This window comes from Zootoca vivipara, chromosome 13 (genome assembly GCF_963506605.1).
Source record: "Zootoca vivipara chromosome 13, rZooViv1.1, whole genome shotgun sequence".
Taxonomy (NCBI): domain Eukaryota; kingdom Metazoa; phylum Chordata; class Lepidosauria; order Squamata; family Lacertidae; genus Zootoca; species Zootoca vivipara.
In genome coordinates, this window is record NC_083288.1 from 23,869,226 (window position 1) to 23,896,491 (window position 27,266).

The 27,266-nt window shown below is 46.1% G+C and overlaps 2 protein-coding genes across 2 annotated transcripts; both read left to right on the forward strand.

Moving 5' to 3' along the window:
• Positions 1-1,283: 1,283 nt before the first annotated feature.
• On the forward strand, positions 1,284-9,541 carry LOC118094620 (keratin, type I cytoskeletal 19-like). Its single transcript, XM_035135174.2, has 7 exons — positions 1,284-2,036; positions 3,500-3,582; positions 4,136-4,292; positions 4,958-5,119; positions 5,867-5,992; positions 7,118-7,344; positions 9,412-9,541. Exons 1-7 carry the CDS (start codon positions 1,284-1,286, stop codon positions 9,539-9,541), a joined length of 1,638 nt encoding a protein of 545 aa, XP_034991065.1.
• An 8,456-nt stretch (positions 9,542-17,997) lies between these two features.
• LOC118094621 (keratin, type I cytoskeletal 19-like) lies at positions 17,998-25,841 on the forward strand. Its single transcript, XM_035135175.1, has 6 exons — positions 17,998-18,576; positions 19,707-19,789; positions 22,809-22,965; positions 23,781-23,939; positions 24,530-24,655; positions 25,602-25,841. Exons 1-6 carry the CDS (start codon positions 17,998-18,000, stop codon positions 25,839-25,841), a joined length of 1,344 nt encoding a protein of 447 aa, XP_034991066.1.
• The last annotated feature ends 1,425 nt before the right edge of the window (positions 25,842-27,266 follow it).

Consider the following 27,266-nt stretch of genomic DNA (forward strand, 5'->3'; position numbering starts at 1 on the left):
ACCACATGGGTAATTCATGGGTTAGCATCAACTAACAAAATTTTTACTCTGTCTTCAGGATTGATTATAGTGTTGGGTATAATTCGCAGCATCGCAGCTCTAAAGCCCGAGTAAATGGGGCAATAGAGGAGGTAATGTATATAATGTATTCAACCTTTGATTATTTGTGAATATTCAATCAGCATTTGAGTGATAATTTTCAGCTAAATATTGAATTGGGAAACATAACTGTTTTCAAGCTTAAAACGGGTCACGTTTCAAATCTACTAGAGTTGTGTGTGGAATATCCTTAGATTTTGATTTTGGGGTGGAAAATAGAAATGTGCTACTCCCCCCCCCCCAAATTCAGTGACCTTGTTCCTTCTTAGCTACAGGAGCTTTGGTACCAGCCACCCCCAGTCTTAGCTTCTTTCTCCTTCCTAAATGGGTTGTAAGAGGGACCCCCCTAGCAAAGCAGGAGTCCTTGGATGAATACAACGACACAACGATGTGATATATGCAAATCATATCTGACTACAGAATAAAGTTACTGGGGCAAATCAGTGAAGCTGAGAATGAGGACAATGCTTCTGGGACATAGGTGAGCCCAGCCAATCAGGGATCACATAATGAATAGAGCGGCACCACCAATACCACACAGTCAATCAAATTTGTCAACTCGATGACATCACCGAGGGCTAACGAAATCCATTTCAAACAAGATCAAGCCAGGCAGATATTTCTCAAGAAGTGTCAACATCCTTCAGTAGAAGGAGGCACTTTTCAACACTCAATCAATCTAAGTTCGAAAACTGAGTAGTTTTGTCTCATCCTTAAATTTACGAAATTGCATTCCAGCTGTGGAACAAAATTAGGCTGGCTCAGGAAAGCCGCGTTTCATCCTGTAGGCAAAAGAGGCTATTATGCACTGCAGCGCCGCATTCTGTTGCCAAGTACGTCTCACAAACAACACAACATTTTACTCCTAGTTGGGTTTTTTTTTCTCCCAAAGAGCTGCTGACACGTGCAGCATCTTCTTCAGATCCCATTATATCTTTGCCTTTGGGAGATTATCCGTGGCACGGATAATTACAGTATCCAATGCTACGAGTTTAGAAGAAAGGGGAGGGGGGGAACCACCTCACACACAAACCAAGAAAGGAGCTCAACCAGTACTTGGCGACACCCTCTGCAGAAAGTATAAATAGAGACCTGGTGGGGCCCGGAGCCTAGCAGTCTTCCTATCCATCCAGCGGTGCCTCTTGCTTTCTGCTTAGCACTAGAGATCCCCCATCACTGTCACAATGAGCTGTAGCGCAAGGCACACCGTCTTAACAGCTGGAAGAAGCAGCAGTGGCAGCTGCAACCTTGGTGGAGGAAGGGTGGGGGTCTCCTCGGTCTCCTCCGGACGATACACTTCCTGCGGGCTAGGCAACGGGAGAGCCAACTTCTCTGGCCGGAGCCATGTCGGAGGAGGTTCCACTTGTGCCTACGGAGCGGGAAGAAGCCAGTTCTCAAGCGGAAGTTGTAGTGGAGCCTTTGTTGGTGGCGGACATCTTGGGGGAAGTGGCGGCTTAGGCGCCGGCTCCCACGCTGGGAGCGTTGCTGCTAGGAGTGCTGCGGTTGGTGGTGCTGGTGGCGGTCATGCTGGTGTGGTAGGAGGCATGGGTGGCATGGTCGGAGGCCCCCATCCTGGGATGGTTGGTGGCATGGGTGGCGTGGTTGGAGGTGTTCCTGCTGGCATGGTTGGTGGCATGGGTGGCATGGTTGGAGGCCCCCATCCTGGTATGGTTGGTGGCATGGGTGGTCCTGCAGGAGTTGGCGGAATGGTCAGTGAACCTTTCTGCGGAGGCATGTTCTCCAACCTTGATGGGAAAATGACCATGCAGAACCTCAACGACCGTCTAGCTAGTTACCTGGACAAAGTCCGGTGCTTGGAGGAGGAGAATGCTGAGCTCGAGTGTCGGATCCGGGAATTTTATGCCAAGCAAGGCCCGCTCTGTGAACCGAAGGACTACAGCCATTACCACCAGCAAATTGAAGATTATAAGAACCAGGTAGGGTGCCAGTGGACAGCCAACATTGAGTCACTCTTGCATGCTTTCCTTTGAACATGACTACAGACCGCAGGCCTTGGCTTAAACTCAGATCTGAAATGACAGTGGTGTGAAGTCAATTCATGAAAGATGAATGACTGAAGTTCTTCTTAAGCTTGTTCTTGGAATTCCCAAACTCATTCAGTAGATAACTCTGTTTCCTTAAAACTCGGCATTGCTATTTTTCCAACGTTGAAAGATTTGTTCAGATGTATGATGTGGACTGTACGAAACTAGAACTGCAATCAGGAAGACTTTAATTATTTTTTTTAAAAAAATCCTACAAGTTGATTATCTTCATTTCATATTGGTGTACCACCTATAATGTTCAGCTGCAGTTTCTACTGCTATCATTCCAACTGTGTAGGAGCCTGTGGATAGTTTGGGTGGTTTGTGGTGGCATGGGTGGCATTTTGCTAGGCCCACAGTGCAGTAGTAGACTGTGTGGTGGGGCATCAGGGCTTACCTGACCTCCTGAAAGCCGAGTCGCTGCTGCTTACCTGGAAGGAGTGGAGGCGGGATGATGTGCCAGGGAGGTTGCCATGACACAAATGCACTGTCAGGAGTGTGGATTGGCTTTGCAGATGTGCTTCCATTGCACTGACCTCCCCACCGTGTCTCTCCTTTCCCTCCCCTTCCCGTTAATCAGCATTAACTCAGCTATTGGAAGATCAAGTGAGCACTGCTGCCTCACCATGCTGTCTGCTACTGGCATGCATGCGCGTAAATGGCGTACTACAGGTGAAACTCGGAAAATTAGAATATCGTCGAAAAGTGCATTTATTTCAGTCATGCAACTTAAAAGGCAAAACCAATATATGAGATAGATGCATGACATGCAAAGCAAGATATGTCAAGCCTTTATTTGCTGTAATTGTAATTATTTGTCGTTAGGTGGGTCAATTATAAATGGAATGCAATTAATGAAATCTAATAGCGATGTTTATTTTTGTATTATTGTAACTATTTGTTTTATTACTGTGGAATTTCCAAAAGAAAGCATTTGTAATAATAATAATAATAATAATAATAATAATAATAATAATAATAATAAATTTGCATTAGTGAAATAAATGCACTTTTCGACGATATTCTAATTTTCCGAGTTTCACCTGTATGTGGAAATAGCTTCTACAAGTAGGAATTTAAGTGGTCTCTGTGCTTCTTGGCACACCAGCCCTAAAGGAAGCAGTACGGCTACAACGTATTAATTTCTACCCACTTGTGATCATGGTGGCTTGCTGACTTGTGGTTCACCTGTTATGCACTGTTATGGACCAGTTGCACACATGGCTGAAGACTGGCATGAAGATAGAGTAAGGCTTATAAACATCTGGCGTGGATGGATGCACTTTAAATCTTAATACTAGGTCTTCACATTCAGGGGTGGTAACTGGTCTCTTGTTAACTTTGTCTGTACCCAGCTCATTTGTACAAGTGTGGAGAACAACAAGCTCCTCCTGTGCATTGATAACAGCAAGCTGACTGCTGATGACTTCAGAACCAAGTGAGTACTTCTCAGAAAGCAAGGGGGCGTATGGAACAAATCTGTGTGCGTAAGATGGGGTCCCATTGTTCGGGTGAGGGAATATTCTCGGTGGCTCAGGTTGTCTGCTGTTGGGACTGTCTGAAGATGGGGGTGTTTGTCCTTCCAAGCATCAGGGACTGGAAGTGTCTATTCTGTGGGAATACATGGAGTTCTGCAGAATTGAAGGCCATTTCTGCTCTAGGGCGGGGAACCTTCTGAGGTTTCTGGGCTACAAGTCCCCTCACCTCTCATTATTAGCTATGCTAGCTGGGAATGATGGGAGTTGGAGTCCAAACAAAATCATCTTCTTTGTTGAACATTTCCCTGCGTCTCCTCTTTCTATAATCTGTGGCATACAATCTCAAGTTAGAGATGCATTTCTCACAATGTGGGAAAGCCCATCAAAGCTAGCAGCCCCCTGAAAGCTAGGGGGTAACAGCAATGATCACAATTGGCCTTCTCTGCGGAGGGACCAAAGTTATAATCCAGCAACGAATAATGGAATTCTCGTGCTCTGCTCCTTGCGGCTTAGGTATGAGACGGAATGCTGCCTCCGTCAGAATGTGGAGGCCGACATCAATGGCCTGCATCAGATCCTGGATCAGCTGACTGCCTGCAGGTCTGACCTGGAAGTGCAGTGTGAGAACTTGCAGGATGAGCTGTGTTGCCTGAAGAAGAACCATGAGGAGGTGAGGGACACCATCTTCTCCTTTAATGAAGTCAAAATGGAACATGTGGAACGATGCTTTCTTGATCCCAAGTGCATTTTTGAACGTGGCACAGCTTTATAAAATGAGTAGATTGGATCTAAGACTTGGATAGCTGAGTGCGTTTCCAGCCACTGAAGAAACTTTGATCTATTAAGTGGCAGAGCATCAGTCACTAGCAAAACTGCCTAGAGCAGGAGTGGGCAACCAATGACCCTTCAGTTGTTGTCAGACTACAACTCCTATCATCCCCAGACATCAGGACATGCTGACAGAGGCTGATGGGAGTTGGAGTCCAATGGAAACTGGAGGGCCACAACCTGACCACCCCTGGCTAGGGACTCTTCCTTTCACTTTCATAGTTAACATATCACTACAACGAGGGAGCCTCTTTATATTAAGGGATATTCAGTCACGTGCATTTTGAAGTGGCACAGCCCCAGAATGGCACTGCCATTCACTGTTGGTCCAGAGAGGATCTATCTCACCTCCTTGAGACAGATCTCCTGTTTTGAGTCTTCATTGACTTCTATTATCATGGTAGTTCTCATCATTGGGGGGGTAGAATGGATAGTAGAAAATGGGAGGTGAGAATCTGCCAAGGGGGTGGGCAGCGGTTTCATTTGGCTTGCAACCTTATTTTGCAGGAAGTCACCTGCCTGAAGAGCCAGTCAAGCGGCGATGTCAATGTGGAAGTCAATGCTTGCCCTGGACCGGATCTGAGGAAGATCCTGGAAGAGATGAGGTGCAAGTATGAGGCAATGATAGACGGCAACCGCAAGGAGGTCGAAGCATGGTATGGATCCAAGGTAAGGTGTACACCTCCAAGTCTATAATACATAAAGCAGAGGTACAACGGGGACTGTAAAGAGTTCAAGTAAAATTGAGAAGTGCAATGGACAGTCAGTGGTTAATTCCAAATATTTCAAGCCTGCTTGGATGTCAACACCTAGACATGGAGAAACTATTTACACCTATTTCTAGTTCCATGTGGGCTGCTTGCTTAGTTACGCATTGGGGGGGACCACTCTGAATATGCTCAGAGGCACTCTTCTTTCACGATCTCTTACATTACTACAGATATTATACATTCTCTATAGACTGCTCCTCCATCTCATGTTGGCCAAGCAGGTCTACTCTTAAGGGCAGGTGCTTTTTGGACAAATAGCCAGCATGGGAATCTCTGTCCAGATCAGGAGTCTAATTCAGGGGTGGGGCTTAGGGTGTTGTATAACCTCTGCTTACTCTGGGCCCAACCCACATCAGGACCTTTGCGCCTGCAATTGATCCTGCCAAAAAGGATCCCATTCATTGGGACACTTTCATGAGTACTTTCCCCTTTGCATTGTCACATATTTAGAAGGAAGCCCCAGAGAAACCCTCAGCGAAGAGAAACATAGGCAGCTGCTGTACACTTAGTCAGACCATCTGTCTTGTCTAGCCTGACTGACAATGGCTCTTCCGAGACTTCAGGCTTTGAGATGTCAGGGATCGAACATGGGACCTTTTGTGTGCAAAGCTGAGTTGCATCCTTTCCCTAATTCCATGCATTACAGATCGAGGAGGTGAATCGTGATGTCTGCACCAGCAGCCAGGAGATCGAAGAAAGCAACAACAAGGTCACGGAACTGAGACGCCAACTGCAAGCCCTGGAGATCGACTATGATGCCCAGTGCAGCCTGGTAAAAGAGAGAGCAAGAGCTTCCCTTGGCATCACTGGAGCTGCATGCTGTTGGGGTGGCAGTTCATTGCCTTCATGCAATGAACTGGAGTGGCACAAGCCATGACTGGAGAAGGGCAATGAGAAAGAAGGATGATGGGGAGCTGGTGTGCTCATCCCTGCTCTCCTCTCTTGGGTTTTACTCTAGACTCTAGTTTCAGAATTCCCAAAGAAGGCTTTAATCCAGCTTCACCTGATCTTTCTCCACCCCTTTCCTTGCCATTGTGCTTTAGTGGCTGAAACTGAACAGGGCAACCCGATGCACACTTGCATCGCTCTGTGCAAGGAAGTGTAGCCCCAACACTATGCTAATCACTGGGGCATGCAATGCATGTGGCTTTGCAAGCCCAAATCATCAGCTGTGACATCAGGTGATTGACAGGCTGGCAGCCAGTTTTCCATACCTGGGGACAGCCACGTTCACAGCCCAGCTCACTTATGGATTTTTACTTACAGTGTAAATCCAATGGGAGAAAAAAAACTTACAAGGAAACATTTCTGATGCTAGTCTGTGTCCCTCCCTTTTGCCAGTTATGGCCCCATTCATGCCATACATTTAAAGCACTATGATTCCACTTTAAACAGCCATGGCCTCCCCCAAAGGATTCTGGGAGCTGTAGTTTGTTGTGAGTTCTGAGAATTGTTAGGAGACCGCCCCTCCCCATTCCCCTTCCATAGTTTCCCTCCCCTGTGAAGAGGGGTTGATAGTTAAAGCACTGTGGCAACTGTAGCTCTGGGAGGGGACTAGGGGTCTCTTAGCAACTCTCAGCACCCGCAACAAACTACACTTCCCAGAATTCTTAGGTATGATATTGCTTTAAATGTATAGTGCAGATGGGGCCTAGAAGCATTCATTCATTCATTCATTCATTCATTCATTCATTCATTCATTCCACTTATATCTTTCGCCCCAATGAGCTGAAAATGGTGTACACAGTTTACCCCCTCATTTAATCCTCACAACAACCCTGCTGAGTGGAATTAAACCCTTTTTATTTTGTATTAATTAACACAATTGTTATGCTTATCTTCCACAACTGTACTCCTGTTATAAAAGAGAAACAGTGGGTTCTGTTTTGTTTCCCAGAGGGACACCCTGGAAGCCTCCTTGGCTGAAACAGAGCACCGCTACAACAACCACTTGGGCGAGCTTCAGGAGCGCATCTCCTGCTTGGAGCAGCAGCTGGCAGAGCTGCGCTCGGAAATGGAGTGCCAGAACCATGAATACACAGAGCTCCTTGATGTCAAAAGCCGCCTGGAGCAAGAAATTGCCACGTACCGCTGCTTGCTGGAGGGCGGGCAGCATGATATTGTGTAAGTAGCGTGCAGAGACGTCAGTCACCTCCAGACTGTCAATGTTTTGCTGGTGGGATTCAAGCACCTACCAGACATTCAGGTTTGTGCAGTTGAAGCAGCTTAATGCAGCTTAACAAATGCACTTTTCCAGAAGAGACTTTTTAAAGGATGAGGGAGCAATTCAGGCCAATGTGCATTTAAAGACAAACCTACCCAACTCACACTTCTCAAAACTGAAACACAGGCATTTTTCGAAATTTGGACTTTGCTGATTTTGCAGTGCAATTCTTCAGTCAAGTAACAACAACAACAACAACTTATTATTTATACCCTGCCCATCTGGCTGGGTCTCCCCAGCCACTCTGGGCAGCTCCCAACAGAATATTAAAAACACAATAAAACATCAAACATCAAACATTAAAAACTTCTCTCAACAGGGCAACCTTCAGATGTCTTCTAAAAGTCAGATAGTTGTTTATTTCCTTGACATCTGATGGGAGGGCGTTCCACAGGGCGGGCGCCACTACTGAGAAGGCCCTCTGCTTGGTTCCCTGTAACCTCACTTCCCACAGGGAGGGAACCTCCAGAAGGCTCTCGGAGCTGGACCTCTGTGTCCGGGCTGAACAATGGGGGTGGAGACGCTACTTCAGGTATACTGAGAAATGTGTATAGAAATGTGTGCTCTCTCTTACACACACAAAATACTAAGTGCTATTTTTATTAAAGCATCTAGTTCTTTTGGATGTGGGAACTCAAGAGTCAAATCCTCGCTCTGCTCTGAAGCAGCTTGGGTAATCTTGGGTGAACCGTTCCTTCTTAAGGCAAACCCAAGTCACTGGTTTTTGTGTGTGTGAAGGCTGCCCCAAACTCCTCGAAGGAACAGCAAGCACTTAACAAAGAGTTAAGCATTGATCCTCACCACTTATAACCTGATCACTTTGGGGGCATGTATGTCACCTGTATGGGAAGGATCATACTAGGGTGTGGAACAGTTCACAGGTCCTTCTCTTTTGGCCCATCAATTTCTCCCCAGGCCTTGCCCACTTTCCTTGGCTTCCTTTCCGCCACTGCTGAGCTTAATCTATAATAAGATGAATAGCATGGAGGGAAATCTCCCCCCTGCACTGCCCAATTATTTTCAGTTTACAGCTCAGCTGTGAGGAAGAGGGAACGTGACTAAGTCCAGCTGCCATGCTGCCTTTGGAGGAAGGGATTAAAGGATCGCACCCTTTTTCAATGGACAGTTTGCTATGCTTTCATGCCACACAGTGAAAAAGGGACCTCGTTTTTCACCGCACAGCGTGGTATTGAATAGGGTTGCTTTCTTATTATTGAATATAGGATTTAGCATCATGTATCCAAGTCATGGGAGGTAATAAGCTGCAATCAAGTCCATATGACGCACAGTTCATTTTAGGACACAAGTGTGCCCCTTCTTCAGGATACTCTTCAGGTGCTAGATTTAATATCTTATTTGTTTCATAGATAGCCTGCTGTCCCCTTGACAAGCTCAGAGTGCTTTGCATCAGGTTTCCAGGAAGTCTTTCATGCAGGCGATTTACATAACAGTTTCAGGACTGTGTCGCCTGTGGTATTAAGGCACACTTTGCCACCTCCTTGCTAAAGCTAAGCAGGTCTGAGTCCAGTCAGTGCCTGGATGGGGGACCCCTGAGGAGATACACACATACTATACTCCCTTGGATTCCACATAGGAAAAAAGGTGGAAAATACATGTAAGCAAGTTAATAAAAAAAGACAAATAACTGCGTCCTAAGCAGCAGATCTCCCATCAGAGATGTGGATGTTGAGAACTGTCATGGGTGCTTTAGTGGTGATTCCTGCATGGCAGGAGCTTGGACTAGATGACTCTCAGGGTCCCTTCCAATGCTGCAATTCTATGATTCTATGACTAAGTGCAGGTGCAAGTGATTCTTACACCCAAACAATTTTCTCCAGCTTATAAGGAAATATTCAGCTTAGATAGAACAGCAGCTGATGGCCAATGCGCAGGGCTGGGGCTGCTGCTGTATTTGTCAGAATTGATTTGTAGCCTTGCTGATCAAAACTCTTCTTCTTTCTCTGCAGTGGTGGAGGGGGAGGAGCGGCTAGAGCCAGCAGCACATCAGGTGGAAGATCTGGCGAAGTCCGGACATCCCACACTTATGTGACCCATTCTGCAGGTCATGCGCACCACGGGGGCCATTTACACCACTAGATTGCAGGAACAGAATGCATAAGGTAAGAAATGCCCCCCACTCTGTTCTAGCCTTTGCACCCCCAACACCTATAAGGAAATGGGGGGTGGGAAAACTCTATAGCATTTGGTCCCTGTGTCATGTGCTGGCACAAAGGTGGTGCCTGGGGTAGAATCTGGTCCTCCAAGAGCATTTTAATCAGGAGTGGTGAACCTGTGGCCCTCCAGATGTTGATCATTGGCCATGCTGGGGGCCAATGGGGGCTGGAGTCCAACAACATCTGGAAGGCCATTGATTCTTGGATCAAGGCTGGATTGAGTAGAAATTCTGACTGAGGCTCAAGCGGATGGTGGTGTAAGGACAGGCAGAATGTCAGAGCTATGATGTCTTGCATATGTTTTATTATTTACGGCAAGTAAAATGTCTTAAGCTTGCAATTAAAAAAGGAAGGAAAAATGGATGGGAAGGAAAGAGGAAGATAAACAAATTCAGGCACTGGTCTCTTAACAAAGCTGGTGAAGGGGTCCCTGGAGTCCTAATATTACATATGCAGTTATAGAAACCCAGGAGCTGACATACTTGAACCACTGAGTGATAGTTTCTCAACTGACTGAGTCGTGTGGTTTCCTTAGAGGAACAATTCCTGGTCTACTAGATAACTTCCAGGATCTGCTATCTAAAGCCTAGTTTCCATATGCATTTTCCTCCCATTTGCATTCAGAGCTATAAAAAGATGCTATCTCTAAATGGGCCAATCATTGTTTCAAGAGTTTTTGAGTTTCTGGGCTTTATGGAGCAGAGCCGTCTTTGAGAATAAGGGAGCAGGAGAAGAAAATTATTCGAACTCGCACAACTACATCTTGAGCTCATTGCAAATCTGTGCAGTTATTTTATTTTCTGAGCTAGTTATGTGTGCCTTAGAGAAAGTGGGCCTAGTAAGGACCACATGGGTGAACTGGCTGGTCACAGATCGACATGCTATGAACTATTTTACAATGTACCTACAGCTGGATAGTAATGGATCTCTGATTTGCTGAATGATGCAGTCATCTAAAATGTATTACGTGTACATGAACTTAAAATGTTTTCTGTTGAATAGAATGGTAATGGACAGCACCATTGTGTTTTTTTTTTGCCATAGTAATTCAAACTTGTTTTTTCTTAACTTTTCTAGAAAACTGCCAGAGAATGGGCAGAGAGCATGCTACCCACAAGAGAAGTATTCCTAGTAGTTCATCCAAGCTGTTGTTGGTCCATCTGCCCAGCGGTATCCTTCAAAGTTGATCAGATGCCCTACTTCACTGTCTCCTGTGCTGCTTCCCCATTATTTCCCAGCATGCCCTTTGCCCAGACTCTTGTTTCTTACCCAGCATGCACCAGTGCCGTGGTTGGCAACCTGCTGACCACTGAAAACAAAAGAAGTCCAAATAAATAAATAAACAAATAAACCCCTTGCTTCCCTCTTGATGCTACCCAAGGCTTCTGCATACAAAATTGTTTTTTCTTTTCTTTTCTTATCCAAATGTTTTTTTAAAAATCATATGGAGAATGCTGAGCCCTCCCCGCAAATGTATTAAATTATCCATGCTGTGGAGAAAGTGGATGGGGAGGTTTTCTCTCTTCCTCATGACAACGAATGGTGAAGCTGAATGGTAGGGTAAACAATACCTTGAAGACTAACGAAATTATTATGGCAAGAAACTAACACACACAGCTAACGTGGAAATTGCTGTCTGGTGGGAGATTCAGGACACACAAAAGGAAATTCTTCACACAGTTCATAAAAGCTTCAGAATTTGCTACAACAGGATGTACTGATGGTCACCAACTTGGATGAATTTATAAGGGGATTAGACAAATTCATGGAAGATAAGACCACCCCTAGCTATTAGTCATGATGGGTATATATTATTTCCACTATGGGAGGCAGGATGCTGCTGAATACAGTGTTGCGGGGGGGGGGAGGAAGAGTGGGAAAAGACTACTGTGCTCATGTTCTCCTTGCGGGCTTCCCAAAGTCATCTGGTTGGTCACTGCAAGAACAGAATGCTGGACTTAGATAGGTTAGGTGTGGTAAGCCTGTGGTCATTCAGATGTTGCTTAGCTACAACTCCCATCATCCTGACCCTACCCATTGGCCTTGTTGGCTGGGGCTTATGGGATTTGTAGTTCAGCAACAACATCAGGGGGGGGGGGAGGTTCTCCACAACTGACCCAGCAAGGCTCTTCTCATGGTCTTTCTTTCTTAGACAGGGGGAAGGTTTTAAGTCCAATTCTTGGAAGTTAATAAATTCCTGTCAAACTTTCCGGCTACAGGCAAGTTAACTGCATCACCGTTCTCTTAATGGGGCAGACCGACTTCCTTTTTTAATATCCTCCCGTGGCCAATTCATTTCAATTATTTTTTTTAAAAAATTCTTTCCCTTACCCATGGTGTCCAATGTCTTCAAATCCTTTGATTTGGGAAAACAAGTTGCGATGAAAAACATGGACGCCATTTTCCAGGACCCTGCTCCCATGCAAGTCACGTGACCTGCATGAGACCACAGCCCCGGAAAAAGCATTTTTGTGCATGGTGCCCAAAAACGGGCATTTTGGGAGTACCGTGCAAAGATAGCAGCCCTGAAGAAAAGCACTTATTTCAGGGGCACAAAATCGTGTGAGATCATGTTGCCCAAAATGGCTGCCATGCTCTTGTGAAGAAAGAAAACCCAGGATGTCCAGGTTTTACCGGGACAGTTGAGGGATATGTACCATATCTTTAAAGCACATTCAAGGCACATTCCTCCCTCAGTAATCCTAGGCACTGTAGTTTGCTGCTCACAGTTACACTTCCCAGGAACCAAAAACATATGACAGTGGCAAGAATTCTTTAAGGGGGAAAATGTGCTTTGAAGGTATATTGTGTACACAGCCCTTATCTCTGTACAGTGGGCCGTGGGCCAGCCACCACATGGAAGCCAGAGGTCTCTACACTTGAATCTCTCCATGCAGGTGAGCAAGTGGCCTTAGGACAGTGGAAGGACATAGCCCAGGCAGGGGAAAGATCTAAAGCAGGGTGTGGTGAAGCAGGGCTGGTGAAGGGTGTGCAGCCTGGAATCAGGCCTAGAAGGCCGCATTTGACCCTCCGGTGTGAAGTTACCCACCCTTGCTATAAGCAGACATTTGTAAACTGTGGAATCCTCTCATAGCTCAGCCCTGCATTCCTCTAAAGAACCTCCACCTTACTGCCCCTCTGCTAGCACGAGACTTTTCTATTCTGTCATGGAGATTATATAACAGTAGGGCAAGTCTGCCGTGACTGTTTGTGTTGGAGGAATGCCAGTTGGAGGATGCAGGTATTTATACTAAGAATGTCGGATGCTCTTAAAGGATTACAATCCAGCGCAGTGTGATGCACTCCTGGGGTTACCACAAGTTCTCTTACATCAGATAATCATCAAGATAAATTCTCTTACATCAGCTAACCTGGAGGAATCAGCTTGGTTGCCAAAAAGTGCAGAATTAGCTGTGAGACGTTCTCATTAGCATCTTGGTCAAAAGCAACTCTCACAAACATACAACATGGAGATGTTCACACTTGCAATTGAGATATTTTGCTGGGCTTGGCTGGGAAGAATAGCTAAACCTAGATCTAGATCTAGGGAAGTAATAGTACCACTGTATTCTGCTCTGGTCAGACGTCACCTGGAGTACTGTGTCCAGTTCTGGGCACCACAGTTCAAGAAGGATACTGACAAGCTGGAACGTGTCCAGAAGAGGGCAACCAAAATGGTCAAAGGCCTGGAAACGATGCCTTATGAGGAACGGCTTAGGGAGCTGGGTATGTTTAGCCTGGAGAAGAGAAGGTTAAGGGGTGATATGATAGCCATGTTCAAATATATGAAAGGATGTCATATGGAGGAGGGAGAAAGATTGTTTTCTGCTGCTCCAGAGAAGCGGACACGGAGCAATGGATTCAAACTTCAAGAAAGAAGATTCCACCTAAACGTTAGGAAGAACTTCCTGACAGTAAGAGCTGTTCGGCAGTGGAATTTGCTACCAAGGAATGTGGTGGAGTCTCCTTCGTTGGAGGTCTTTAAGCAGAGGCTTGACAGGTGTATGTCAAGAATGCTTTGATGGTGTTTCCTGCTTGGCAGGGGGTTGGACTGGATGGCCCTTGTGGTCTCTTTCAACTCTATGATTCTATGATTCTAACCTTATCTACCTCCTTACCATGACTCCCACCTCAGCTTGGTAAAGAAAGGTGGGAGAGATCTCAGCAACATATCTAGAGAGAGCAATACTTGGGCTTCAGAGCACCTGACATGAGCTCCATTTCTTATTAGGTGGCCATGACTGGGCTGCTTTTTCCTCTTTTTTGCCCCAAAGCAAGGGCATTGGGTAGCTGGTTGTCCTCTCCAGGACAAATGTACCATCTAGCCATTAGTTGAGGTGGCCCCGCCTATGGAAACCGCATAGCTTCATTGATGGTGATGCAGCAGAATGTGATTCCCCGTCCAAATTCTGCACCAGGGACTGTCAAAACCTTGCACCCAGAATCAAGGATGCAAACCACACAATTTGTGTAACATACTCTGATTGTGACATTCAAGTGATTCACACAATTTTGAATTCTTAAGCACGCCAGAAGAACGTGTGAATGAACAGGAAGAAAGTGTGAATATGTGGATGTAAAAGGAGGTGGGTGGGTGGTTGAGAGACAAAGAACAAATCAGATGGTCGGTGTTTTCAGGTGTGAATCAGTCACATATTGGTCGGTTCAGGTTGTCCAACTATAGTGGATTGGGTGGTCTTGTGGCACAAACACACTTCCCCCAAAGATCAGGCTTTTGTGACAAGGATAAGGAAAGTGACCCGTGGTTCCTGAGGCAGTGAAGCCAAGTCTGACAATGGGATCTGCAAACGAAGCCATTTTATTTGTTGGATAACTTCCCTGCATCTGCTCTTTCTATACTCTGCAGCATATGATCTCAAGCTGGAGATGCGTTTGCCACAATGTGGGAAAGGCTTGTCTTAAAGCCCATCAGAGCTTGTGGTCTTGTGATGCCACAGTGGCCAACTGGATGTTTCTAGAAGTCACAGCCCTCCTTCAGTAGGGAGGGAGGGACCTGTCAATTTCAATTCTCTTGGTTTCTCATTTTTCCAGTCTTAAATTCAGTGCTCCACATTTCTTCAACCATTTATGATTTTTCTAAAACAAAATCCCCATGAATATTCACCAGCATTTTAGTGCAAATTTCTCTGAATAAACACATTTTCCTGTGCAATTTAGCCCAAGGTACACATTTTTGCAAAGCAATTTCTCCTAATGCAGGCATGGCCAAACTTGGCCGTCCAGATGTTTTGGGACTACAGTTCCCATCATCCCTGACCACTGGTCCTGTTAGCTAGGGATGATGGGAGTTGTAGTCCCAAAACAGGTTTGGCCATGCCTGCCCTAATGTAACAAATTTTTAATGATATTTTCACAAATATATATGCATTTTTATGCCCTCATTACCCTAGTATATGCATATTTGTACACATTACTTTGCTGGAGAACTGCATTGCACAATTCAGAGAAGTGGGAATTTCAAAGGATGGCTGTGTTTTGGTTCACATAATGCTTCTGAAAGTGTGGAATTGTCAGGTTTGCCTTTAAAAGCGCAATTTTTTCCCTCCCACACCCCTACCTTGAAATAAAAGTTGTACAAGTGTCCTGAAGGAAAAGTGTGAGTAAAATCTCATGATGAATAATATTACCTTATTTTTAAAGCAAACAAGCATTCTGCATAAGCTGCAATTAAAGTAATAGGTCTGCCTCCTTGCCCAGAGGGGCTTTTGAACTGGGTCTTTGAGTCTTTGCTGACTTGCATTTAGGGAGAAGCTGTGGTGCTGTTTCCCCATTGGGTAAATTGAGTTGTTTACCATAGTAGGGCAAGGCAAGGAGATGGGGGAGAACTAGGCTCTCTCATTTGTATTTCAAGATAGCATGGAATAACAAACAAGAATTGCAAGAAGAACTGAAGAACTGGTGTGTGGCCTTGAGCAGTGCAACATTTCCCCTCCCACAGAGTTGAGTCCATTCCCAGAGCTGTCTCTCCCTCCCCACCCACAATCCCATTGGAGAACATTGCTGCTTCCCCTTTTGTCTGTCTCATCACATAATCATGGGTGTGGGAGAAATGTAATTCAGTTTGCATCTGAAGACCAACTCACCAGTTCCACACTTTCTGAAACAATACACAAACTAAAACATAGCCATCCTTTGAAATTCACGCTTCTCTGAATTTTGCAGCGAATCCCTCAGCCGAGGGATGTGCATGGAAATGGACATACTGTGGCAAAGCGCGCACATAAATGCATATATCAGTGACAATAGTATGAAAAAGTGCATTGTATTAGGCAAAACTGCTTTGCAAAAACATGCTTATTGGGAGAAATTTGCAAAATGCTGATGAAATTTCACGAGGGCTTAAATAATTGTGTTTCAAATTGGCATGCAAATGTGGAGAACTGAACTTGAGATCGGGAAAATGAGAAACTGAAATTAATGTACTTTCCGATCCCTAATGGCAAAGCAAGACATTTTAAGGTTTTGGCCTGAGCAAGGTTGGTGGAAGTGCCTTTACTTATTTATTTTCTATACTGCCTTTCACTTGAGAATCACAAGGTAGTTTACTATATAATTTTTTAAAAAAACCACACAATAACTGTCGGGGGGGGGACACCTTCCTACAGGGAACCTCCCTCCTTCCTTCCTGCCAACCAGCACTTCGCCCAGTGAGAGCAGCAGCAGCAGCGGGTCAGGTGGGGGAAATGAGGAAGTTAGCGGGATGGAGGAAGCAAGGCTCAGCGATGTTGGAAAGCCCTTGCAACGCCTTGACCAACAGGTGGAGGGGAGCAGGCAGCCCCTTCCAGTGCCTGAATTAAGGTGCGCCATTAAAAGTAAGGTTGGGAGGAGGCGTTTCGGGGTGCCTAAGCTCTTATGCTGGTCACGCAACAGGAAATGTCCACTCCCGGATTCTGTGAGTGACTAGGAGGTTATGTTTTCTGCTATCTCTGCACTGTAAATATTATGCACAATAAAACCTTTAAAGACAAGCACGGACTTGGGCGCCTTTACTTGAGAGTAGCTGCAACAATGCCATTACAATAACAAACAAAACAATACACCTTCCCCAGTTTAAAAGGTCATATATTGTTTAATTTGCCAAAACTCAGGAAGAAGAGGCATGTTTTTCCTGGCACCTAAAGATAAGTAATGAAGGTGGCAGGCAAGCCTCCCTGGGGAGAGCATTCCACAGGTGGGGAGCCACTGCAGAAAAGACCTGTTCTCCTGTTCCCACCCTCTGGACCTTCCATTAACAGGGCACACCAAAACTGTCTCTGCTTATGATCACAGGGTCCAGAATGGTTGATATGGGGAGAGGCGCATCCTTGAGGTATTGTGGTTCTGAGCCATTTCAGGCTTTGTAGGTCAAAACCAGCCATTTGAATTGGGCCCAGAAACTGATTGGCAGCTAGTGCAGTTGGGCCAAGATTGGTGTTATATGCTCAAACCATCTTGTCCTGGTGAGCAACCTGGCTGCTGAATTTTGCACTAGCTGAAGTTTCTGAAATATCTTTAAACGTAGCCCCATGTATAACACATTGCAGTAATCGAGCCTAGAGGTTAGCAGAGCATAGACAACAGAAGTTGTCCCTGACCAAATAGGGGCATAGCTGCCAAGTTATCCCTTATTTTAAGGGATTTTCTCTTATGCTGAATAGGCTTCCTCGCGAGAAAAGGGAAAACTTGGCAGCTATGAATAGGGGCACAGCTGTGCCACCAACTAAAGCTGATGGAAGGGACTCTGAAACAGATGGCTTTTAGAAAACGTCTGAAGGCAGCCCTGTTTAGGGAAGTTTTTAATGTTTGATGTTTTATCATGTTTTAAATATTCTGTTGGGACCCACCCAGAGTGGCTGGGGAGGCCTGACCAGATGGGTGGGGTATAAGTAATATATTATTATTATTATTATTATTATTATTATTATTATTATTAGCAATGGATCCAGAAGTACCCCCAAGGTAGCGAATTGTCTTTAGCCAGCATCGATTCCGTCTCACAATATGGACAACAAAAGGGTTTCCCCCTCAGTTGCTTCAAGGAACTGGCGTTTCCTCTCCTTAAGAAAAACAAGGCAAACTTTTGATGATTCTGTACAACTTTAATAACATCTGGTGTGGTAACTTTGTTTAAAACGAGCAGTTGAATGTGTGAAGAAACTGCTTGTTTGGTGGGGTATCTGGAGGCAAATTGCCAGTGGGACGAAGGAGAAGCCAGCAGCAAACCTGTGAGAAGAAAAATCAACTCTCCTCCCCAATGGTGACACCCTTAGCAAAAGGTATAAATCGAGACCTGCAGGATAAATGCGGCACACTCTGACTGAGTGTCAAACCTTGAGTGTTGTCTTCTGCTTTGGGTTGGATCTCCAAGTCGCTCTCGCTATGAGAAGCAGCGCCGTGCACAGTCCAGTAATTGTGGGAAGAAATAGCGCAAGTGTTGGCTCGAATGGGAGGTCCATGTTTTCCTCTGTCTCTTCCAGCTATCACACCTATTGTGGGCTAGGTAGTGCCAGAGGCAATTCCTCCCGCTTTGAAGGTCGTTCCACCTATGACTATGGAATTGGCCAAAGCAACTTTCTGAGCAGCGGTTGTAGTGGTGCATTTATCAGGGGTGGCCATAGGAGGAGAATGAGTACAGGTAGTTGCCCCAGCGGTTATCCTCCATTTGGCTATGGGGATGGGCTAGCTGAAGTCAGGTCTGATGGAGCTGGCAATGGAGTTGGCGGGGTGGGCGGTAATCCCGAAGCTTGCGGCATTGCCTTTTCTTCTACTGACGGAAAGGCGGTCATGCAGGACCTCAATGACCGCTTGGCCAGTTATATAGACCAAGTGCGATGCCTGGAGGCTGGAAATGCTGAGCTTCAGTCCAAGATCAGTGATTTCCATGCCAAGAACAGGTTGGCTGGTGAACCGAAGGACTACAGCCACTATTACCAGCAGATTGAGGAGCTTCAAAGCCAGGTAGGAATGTCATCTCTCAGGAACACTCAAAGCATTCCCGGTGGCCTGGTTTACATGACATGATAAGCCCAACGATGGCTTGCTGGGGTCATGTGGATGTGTGGGTGCCTACAGAGGGACTTAGAGCCTCTTTGCTTCTCCACAGTAATTTTTGGTGCTGTACTGAGCTAAGCCAAGGATCGATTTAGCACAGGCATGGCATAGGCAAACTCTGGCCCTCCAGATGTTTGGGACTACAATTCCCATCATCCCTGACCACTGGTCCTGTTAGCTAGGGGTGATGGGAGTTGTAGTTCCAAACATCTGGAAGGCCGGAGTTTGCCTATGCGTGACTTAGCATGCTGTACAAGCAGGGACTTGTGGCTAAGCTCCGTCCTCACCAGGGATGGCCAAATCTGTCAAGTTCAGTTTCTCCTTGTTTCTCATTTTTCCAATCTTAACCTCAGTTTTTCACATTTCCATATCGGCCTGTGATTTAAATAAATAAATAAATAAATAAATAGATGCCATTGTGAAAACCGAGCAACATTTTAACGTGAATTTCTCCCAATATACACGTTTGTGTGTGTTATTCTAATACACACATTTATGTAAAGCATTTTCTCTGAAAATAATGCATTTCAGCATATCATTTTTTAGCAATATATGCATTTCTGTGGACACTTGACCCCAGTGCATGCATTTTAAGACCCATCACTTGGCTGGAGAACTGCACTGCAAAGTTCAGAGAGCTGCGAATTTTGAAGGACGGCTGTGCTTTGGTTCTTGTCCTGTTTCAGATCGCGGAAATGAGGTAGGCTTGGCTTAAAAAGGGAACCTAATCGACTTGCTTCCGCATCCCTTGTCCTCGCTAATCACAAGCTGTAGGAAAGATTATAGCTCGTGGTTGGTGAGGAGAGTTCTTAACCATGAATACTGGTCCGGATTGAAGGCTAAGCCAAACCATTGTTTGGCTTACCCCGTTGTGTGAACCAGGCCAGTGTGTGCATTGTAGTTCTTGTGTTGTAGGCAATGAAAGCCATCTACCCAAACCAGCTCTTTCATCATTCAGCTCTGGACTTCATTCTTTGGTCTTTGTATAGATCAGGAGAAATTAACAAATTCCATTTCTTTCTTCCATCCCACCCCAGATAGTATGTAAAACAGTGGAGAACAACAGTATAATTATCAAGATTGACAACAATCACCTGAACGTTGAAGACATGAAGCACAAGTGAGTTACGCATCGCTCTGAACGTCTCCTCTTGCCTTTTGAGCCCGAAATCTTTTTGTCACTGTTAAATTCATATTTGCAGAAAAATTGGGTTAGCCTGGGAAAGACAGCTGGAATGGGTGCATATACAGGGTAGGTGTGCAGATGTCTTTAAGACCGTAAACACCACACTAATTTATGTACACTTTAACCAGACACATGCATTTTTGTCATAGCTGCCAAGTCTCCCGCTGAAAAGTGCGGGATCAGCAGCGGCGCGGCACCGGAAGTCGCTTCTATGCATGTCTGGACATGCGTAGAAGTGACTTCCAGTGCCGGCGCTGCCTGATTTCCGGTGCCCAGACATGGGCAGAGCGGCACCCGAAATGGAGCCTCCTTGGCAGGTAGGAAATCCGGGGGATTTCCAGGATTTTTTTTCTATTTGGGATAACAGTGGGAAACGGATTAAAATCCGGGGGTTTCCTGCGAAAAACGGGAGACTTGGCAGCTATGATTTTTGTACAACCTCCTCGGTTGGAGAACTGTGCTGCAAAATTAAGAGAAGTGTGACTTTTGAAGAATGTCTGTGTTCACATATTGCTTCTGAACGTGCAAATTTTGAAGAGCCACTGTGTTCCAATCCCTGTCTTGTTTTAGAAAGTGCTGATGGTGCAAACTCGCTTTAAATGAGCAATGAGTTAATCTTATCTCCCATCCCTGCTCTGGAGAGGGGTTTTTATTGGGATTGGGGCAGTGGCAGAAAGACGCGAACTCCCTCTCCTCCTCTACCCCCGCCCCGAGTGGTGACCCCCTGCTCAGGTTCACCCACCACTACACTGCTATTTATTTAATAAGAAATGCATGTAAATTGCATTAATGCAATTAGCGTTGCATCTAGATTGGCCCTTGCTAAACAAGGGACCCAGGCCTGCTAACTTTGTCAGTAATCCCAGTTCTTTTGCAATGTCTCATTTAATTTAATTTGATGTTAAGAAACTCAGAGGAGGAGCACTAGCTGGGACAGAACATAAAGATCCCAAATTGCTTTTATCGTTCAAATCACACTAAAGCCAGCCTTTAGTCATTTCCGTTTATGGCAAACACCCACCAATTTTAGCGTGCCACGAATGAATCAGGGCTGGGCTTATCATGAAATGCATAAAGCTAATTCGTTCATTCTAGGCTGGGCATCATTTCCTAATAATAATAATAATAATAATAATAATAATAATAATAATAATAATTGTACCCACTCTGGGCAGCTTACAGCATATACAGAAACATAATAAAACATCAAGCATTAAAAACTTTCCTATACAGGGCTGCCTTCAGATGTCTTCTAAAGGTTGTATAGTTACTTATCTCCTTGACATCAGACAGGAGGGTGTTCCACAGAGCGGGCACCAACACCAAGAAGGCCCTCTGCCTGGTTCCCTGTAACCTCACTTCTCACAGGGAGGGAACTGCCAGAAAGCCCTTGGAGCTGGACCTCAGTGACTGGGCTGAATGATGGGGGTGGAGATGCTCCTTCAGGTATACAGGGTCGAGGCTGTTTAGGGAGTTAAAGGTCAGCACCAACACTTTCAATTGTGCTCAGAATGTAGTTTCTCCCATGCTCTGCACACAGGCTTCCCATGGGCCACTGGTGGGCCACTGTGAGAACAGGATGCTGGACTGGTTGGTCACTGGCCTGATCCAGCAAGAGCTCCCATGTTCTTACTGTGTCTCAATAAACATATAGCTCCAGCAGAAAGCAGTGGATCATTTCTGTGGGTTTAGCTGAAGTACCTCTGTCAGGTGCACAGATTTTGAAGGCCTGTAAAAACAACAACCCCAGCTTGCTAAGAAGGCCCAGCTAACCCCATCTCTCATAATTTTCCACCAGAAGACGTATGAGTTTTTATTCAGCCGGGTCTTGTGTCAAATTGTCATTTTACTGGCCTTACTTTGGTGTTTTATTGTATTTTCATTTATTGTGTTATCATTGTTTTGTTATTATTAGCCCCCTTGAGCATCGTTTGGTGGAAAAGCCACTTCCGCATTCAACGGAGGTGGGGTTGTGGGCCTCCCGACTGTACCATCACGTAGGGGCTGCGAGCTCAGCCCCTGCGCGGTGGAGGGTTCCTGCCTGCGTCACCCCCGGGCCGACCAATAAGGTCGGTCGGGGGCGGGGCTCAGCAATTTAAAGCCCCCAGCAGGCGGGAACTCGGCCTCTTTACCTCCCTGTTCGCCGGAGCGAACACCTCACCCCCCCCACCCTCCCTTTAGGCTAGGAAGATGCTGCTATGGACGTCAGTTGGTTGCCTGGTTAGTCAGGGACCGGGTAGGACTTTTCCCGCTTGGGCTAGCCGAGATGGGTTTTTCGCCTACCTCATAGCAATTCGTCACAAATTTGGTTTGGCGGTTAGGTGTTGGAAATTTGCATAACAACAAGATGAAGGAGGGGCAGGTCACGTCAGCAACTGCCCAGAATTGGAGAAGTAATTATTTAAAGGAATTCTGGGGGCGGGGCTTGGTCCAGAGCCTGGAGACGCCAGGGCCGTAAGGCACGCCCCTAGGGTGGTCACAGGAGGAGATCCGGTGGATGTACATCACTGGGCTCCTTTCTGGTGGCTAACTTCTCACGGGCTTCAACACACGGGTTGGAGTCGGATATAGTCTGATAGGTTCCAACACCTAAGCCAATACCGCTCATCATCCATAATCAATAAAGTTGTGGCCTTAACCACCCAATTACAACTTATTCCGTGTGTCTTTATTCTTGGGGAAGGAGGGACATTGCCACACAATGCAAGATACAAATAACAAATAAGAAACCAACACATTTTTTTTAAAAAAAATTACTGTTGCTCCCTGATGTCTAGCCTCTGAGTCAGTTGTTGCATTTGAGCATGTCCATACTCAGTAGTGTTAAAATGGGGGAAATCTATTGAGTTTAATTTTTAGCGGCTGCACTGGCCCTGCAGAAATAAGCATGGTTACTAAATAAATAGAGTGCAGCTAAGTCTGAGAGCCCTTTCCCTTTTTTTGGTCAATATAGGCTTGATACTGAATGTGGCCTTCGTGAGAATGTGGAGGCCGACATTAATGGCTTATACCCCATTTTGGATCAACTGGCCAGCTGTAAGACTGACATGGAAGCTGAGATGGAGTCACTGCAAGAAGAACTGTCTGGTCTCAAAAAGAAGCACAAAGAGGTACATGGTTGGCTCACCAAAATATGAGCCCCCCGTTATCATAAAAACAATGCATGTATGAATTGCTTACTTTATTTATACAAAAAAATGGCACAAGCCACTTAGTGCCACAAAGTGCCCCCAAACAGATTACATTCATGATTTCAAACACACACAAATTCAAAGAGGATTGGGCAAACTCATGGTAACTAGCCATAAGGTCTATTCTCTTTCTCCATGTAGTAAGTTACGCTTCTGTATACCAGCTGCTGGAAACCGCAGGAGAGGAGAGTTCTCTTGTGCTCTGGTCCAGGCATCTGATTGGCCACTGTGAGAACAGGATGCTGGACTAGATGGGCCAATGGCAGCCTCTTCTTATGTTGTTCTAAAGGTAAAGGGACCCCTGACCATTAGGTCCAGTCGTGACTGACTCTGGGATTGCGGCACTCATCTCGCGTTATTGGCCGAGGGAGCCGGCATACAGCTTCCAGGTCATGTGGCCAGCATGACTAAGCCGCTTCTGGCGAACCAGAGCAGCACACGGAAACACCGTTTACCTTCCCGCTGTAGCGGTCCCTATTTATCTACTTGCACTTTGATGTGCTTTCGAACTGCTAGGTTGGCAGGAGCTGGGACCGAGCAACGGGAGCTCACCCTGTCATGGGGATTCGAACCGCCGACCTTCTGATCGGCAAGTCCTAGGTTCTGTGGTTTAGCCCACAGCGCCACCCGCGTTGTTGTTCTACAGGAAAGGTTGAACAGTTGATGCTGTGCACAGCCAGCCCTTTCATAATATGACAGCAAAGGCATGGTTCTCATCCAAGTTCTCTTTGCAGGAATTAATCTGTTTGCAAGAATGCTCAAATGATGTCAACATGGAAATCAGTGTCTGCCCCGGTCCAGATCTGAAGAACATCCTGGAGGAGATAAGATGCAAGTACGAAGCAACGATCGACTCAAACCACAAGGAGGTTGCAGAGTGGTATGAAGGCAAGGTAAATGAATCCGCCCCATGTAAGGAAGCAAAACTTTAAAATGAAGAAGAAGAAGAAGCCTGATGGGAAAAGGGCAGGGGCTGTAGGAGACTCCAGGGGGATGCTGGTGGTAGGGTGCTCTGCATTGTTTTGTTATTCACTACTTTTACACCCACACCTTCCCCCAAAGATCGAGTGTGGTTCCTCACACCTTCTCCATTGTATCCTCACAACAAGCCTGTGAGGTAGGTTAGGCTGGGAGATGGTGACTGATTCAAGGTAACCCTGCAAGCTTCATGACCTTGCATGGAGATTGGAACCCAGGTCTCACCACTGCTCTTCCCTTTGGCTAATCAAAGAAGTAGGAAGAATACCGTGCAGCAGTATATCCAAAAGCGCAATGTTATTCAGGTTGCAATAACTTGAGCCTCTAAAAAAAGAGGGTGTGTGTGTGTGTGTCAAATCCTGGCTCAGCATCTCTAAAATAGAAATGAATGGGCTCTTTTCTTTTCTTTTGTTCTGCCAAAGCCAGTGTCCTCCCCCCCCCCCGCATACTGAATAGTACACAAAACCTCTGAAAATGCTGATGTTTCAGTCAATCTGTGTTTCAGCTGGAGGAAGTGAACCAGGAAATCTGCACCACTAGCAAGGAAGCTGAGGATGGCAGCCATAAGGCCATTGATCTGAAACATCAGCTGCAGGCCTTAGAGATTGATCTCCAAGCCCAGTGCAATCTGGTAAGGAGGGCGAGTGTGGGATGCATCTTATTGCTCTGTCCTTTTTGCAGCTCAGAGCAACTCACATGGTGGAGTTACGGTGGGTCCTTCAATCATGCCATGCCATGGGGTCTTCTCAGTCGGGACATTCAGTTGGTACAGATGCTTGAGTGCATGAGGTGAGAGTGCTCAGTTAACTTAGGTCCAGTAGTGGTTGGTGGGGCAGGACGAAGCAGAGTGGCATTGGAACACTGTTGTAATCATTAATACATAAAATAATTATCTCAGTGATTGAGCTGCGATATAAGGTTTCAAAAGTCCCTAAGCTTCTCTAGGTTGTTCAGGGCTTTGTAGATTAATGGAAGAGACTTTGAACTTGGCTTGATAGTAGATGAGGCTTCAGCAAAAGGTAAAGGACCCCTGGACAGTCCAAGTCCAGTCAAAGGCGACTAAGGGGTTGTGCTGCTCATCTCACTTTTCAGGCTGAGGGAGCTGGTGTTTGTCCACAGACAGCTTTCCGGGTCACGTGGCCAGCATGACTAAACTGCTTCTGGTGCAATGGGACAGTGTGACAGAAACCAGAGCGCACAGAAACGCTGTTTACCTTCCCGCCGGAGCGGTACCTATTTATCTAGTTGCACTGGTGTGCTTTCGAACTGCTAGGTTGGCAGGAGCTGGGACAGAGCAACAGGAGCTCACCCCATTGCAGGGGTTCAAACCTCCAACCTTCTGATCGGCAATCCCAAGAGGCTCGGTGGTTAGACCACAGTGCCGCCCGAACCCCCGCACACACACACAGATGTTATAGGCCATGTTGAGCATCATTGGCAGTCTGTTCCTCAGCAACTGCTCAATAGCACCCTGATCCTGGGGGTAGTATACAGACATCATGGTTAGTAGCCATTGATAGGCTGATTTGATTTATGTTCACCTATGTACTTTCTCTTGTTCCCCCCCACACCCTTAGAGAGACACACTGCAAGTGTCATTGGCTGAAGGAGAACATCGCTACAATGCTCAACTAGCCGAAATACAGGACCGCATCTCCTGCATGGAGCAGCAGCAGGCAGAGCTGCGCTTGGAAATGGAGGGCCAGGACCGGGAATACAAAGATCTCCTGGATGCCAAGAACCGGTTGGAGCAAGAGATCCAGACCTACCGCAGCCTGCTAGAAAATGTGCCCGGCAAAGTACATGCCACCCCATGAAAGAACGGCCCAATTTCTTATCCCCTACCATTTCCGTTGCATGACTAGATTGGGACTGAGGTTAATTTCCAGCATATGCCAACTATGTTGAAATAACTGCATCTTCATTCTTGGTTTCAGTTTTTAATGGCTTCTGGTCATTTCTACTTCTGAATAAGGCTGAGCTGAAAGAGGGGGGGAATTCTGCAAACATGTTGGTCAATACTAAAGGAAAAACTCCTTTTGGTAACATACAGGGGACTGCAGTGAAAGCGGGAGAAAGTGCTCAGGAAGCATTGCTCTGCGTCAGCCTTCTGTTGAAGTGATCCGCTTTCTGTATTTTATTTTATTTTTGTGCATCTGGCAGCTATTCTGCTAATCCACACAACTTGCTCATTTTGCTGTTTAATCAACCCACTTGTTTCCAATAAAGGCTAACAAAGGCTTTGCAACTGAACCTGATCAGCAGCTTCGTGATGTTCTGACTGTGTGATGGTGACAGCCATATGAGAAACCACATTTAAGAGGCATCACAAAATGACAGGTTGCATTCACCCTACACTTTGGATGTCCCCATAAAACTGCCTTAGACAAGACTAGTTCAAACGTGTCATTCTCATGAATAACAAACCATTACGGCTAATGATAATAATACAGATGGTCTTTGAGAAGGAAAACAGGTGCAGATGAGTTAGGCCTCACTTCTCTGCTGTCATCCGCCAGGCAGGTTCTCGGCGAGTTTCCATCAACTGCCAAGTCAATACTAAACCCATCATCACCCCAGCTTCGTTGTATGCCATGGTTCTTCCAAACAGACCTGCTATGCACCAGGTAGACCCACCTGCAGGCATGGCTTCCAAGTCCCCTTTGCTACCTAACAGGCAGCTGATGGCCTTGAGACCCCAGCAACCACATTCAACCCCACCTCTGAGCTAAGTCTACACAGCAGTGTAGAACTGTTACAATTCTGGAGGCCATGCATTCAGTGGCATAGCATGGGGGAGGGGTAGCCATGGTGATGGTCTGGGACACATTTTAGGGGTGCAATTTGGGAGGATGCAAGTTTGGAAAATATAAGTTTTAAAAGGCCACAAGAATAGAGAACCGTCTGGGTGGGGGCCTTTTTCCTTTTCGTTAACTATACACAGAAATCACACGATATTGGAGGAATCAGGGGCGTAGCGAGGCGCCGCGACACCCGGGGCGGCAAATTGCCATGCCCGGGGGGGGGGGGCATCGCTACATAATGATGCATGCGTCTCAACGTAAAGGGGGATTGCAACCCCCCCGCGAATTCAAAACGGAGCCTGGACACTCCGCACCAGTGGGCTATCTACCTGGACACTAGCCACTCCGTTTAAGCTCCATTTAGAAGTCATGGGGGTGCGACCCCCTCTATGTTGTACACATGCGCAGCATCCTGCTGCACATGCATGCTAGGTAGAG

Coding starts and splice junctions, on each gene's coding strand:
- LOC118094621 (XM_035135175.1), top strand. CDS start 17,998: ATGAGAAGCAGCGCCGTGCACAGTCCAGTAATTGTGGGAAGAAATAGC. Junction 18,577..19,706: donor TTGAGGAGCTTCAAAGCCAG/GTAGGAATGTCA, acceptor ATCCCACCCCAG/ATAGTATGTAAAACAGTGGA. Junction 24,656..25,601: donor TCCAAGCCCAGTGCAATCTG/GTAAGGAGGGCG, acceptor CCACACCCTTAG/AGAGACACACTGCAAGTGTC.
- LOC118094620 (XM_035135174.2), top strand. CDS start 1,284: ATGAGCTGTAGCGCAAGGCACACCGTCTTAACAGCTGGAAGAAGCAGC. Junction 3,583..4,135: donor GCTGATGACTTCAGAACCAA/GTGAGTACTTCT, acceptor CTTGCGGCTTAG/GTATGAGACGGAATGCTGCC. Junction 7,345..9,411: donor GGCGGGCAGCATGATATTGT/GTAAGTAGCGTG, acceptor CTTTCTCTGCAG/TGGTGGAGGGGGAGGAGCGG.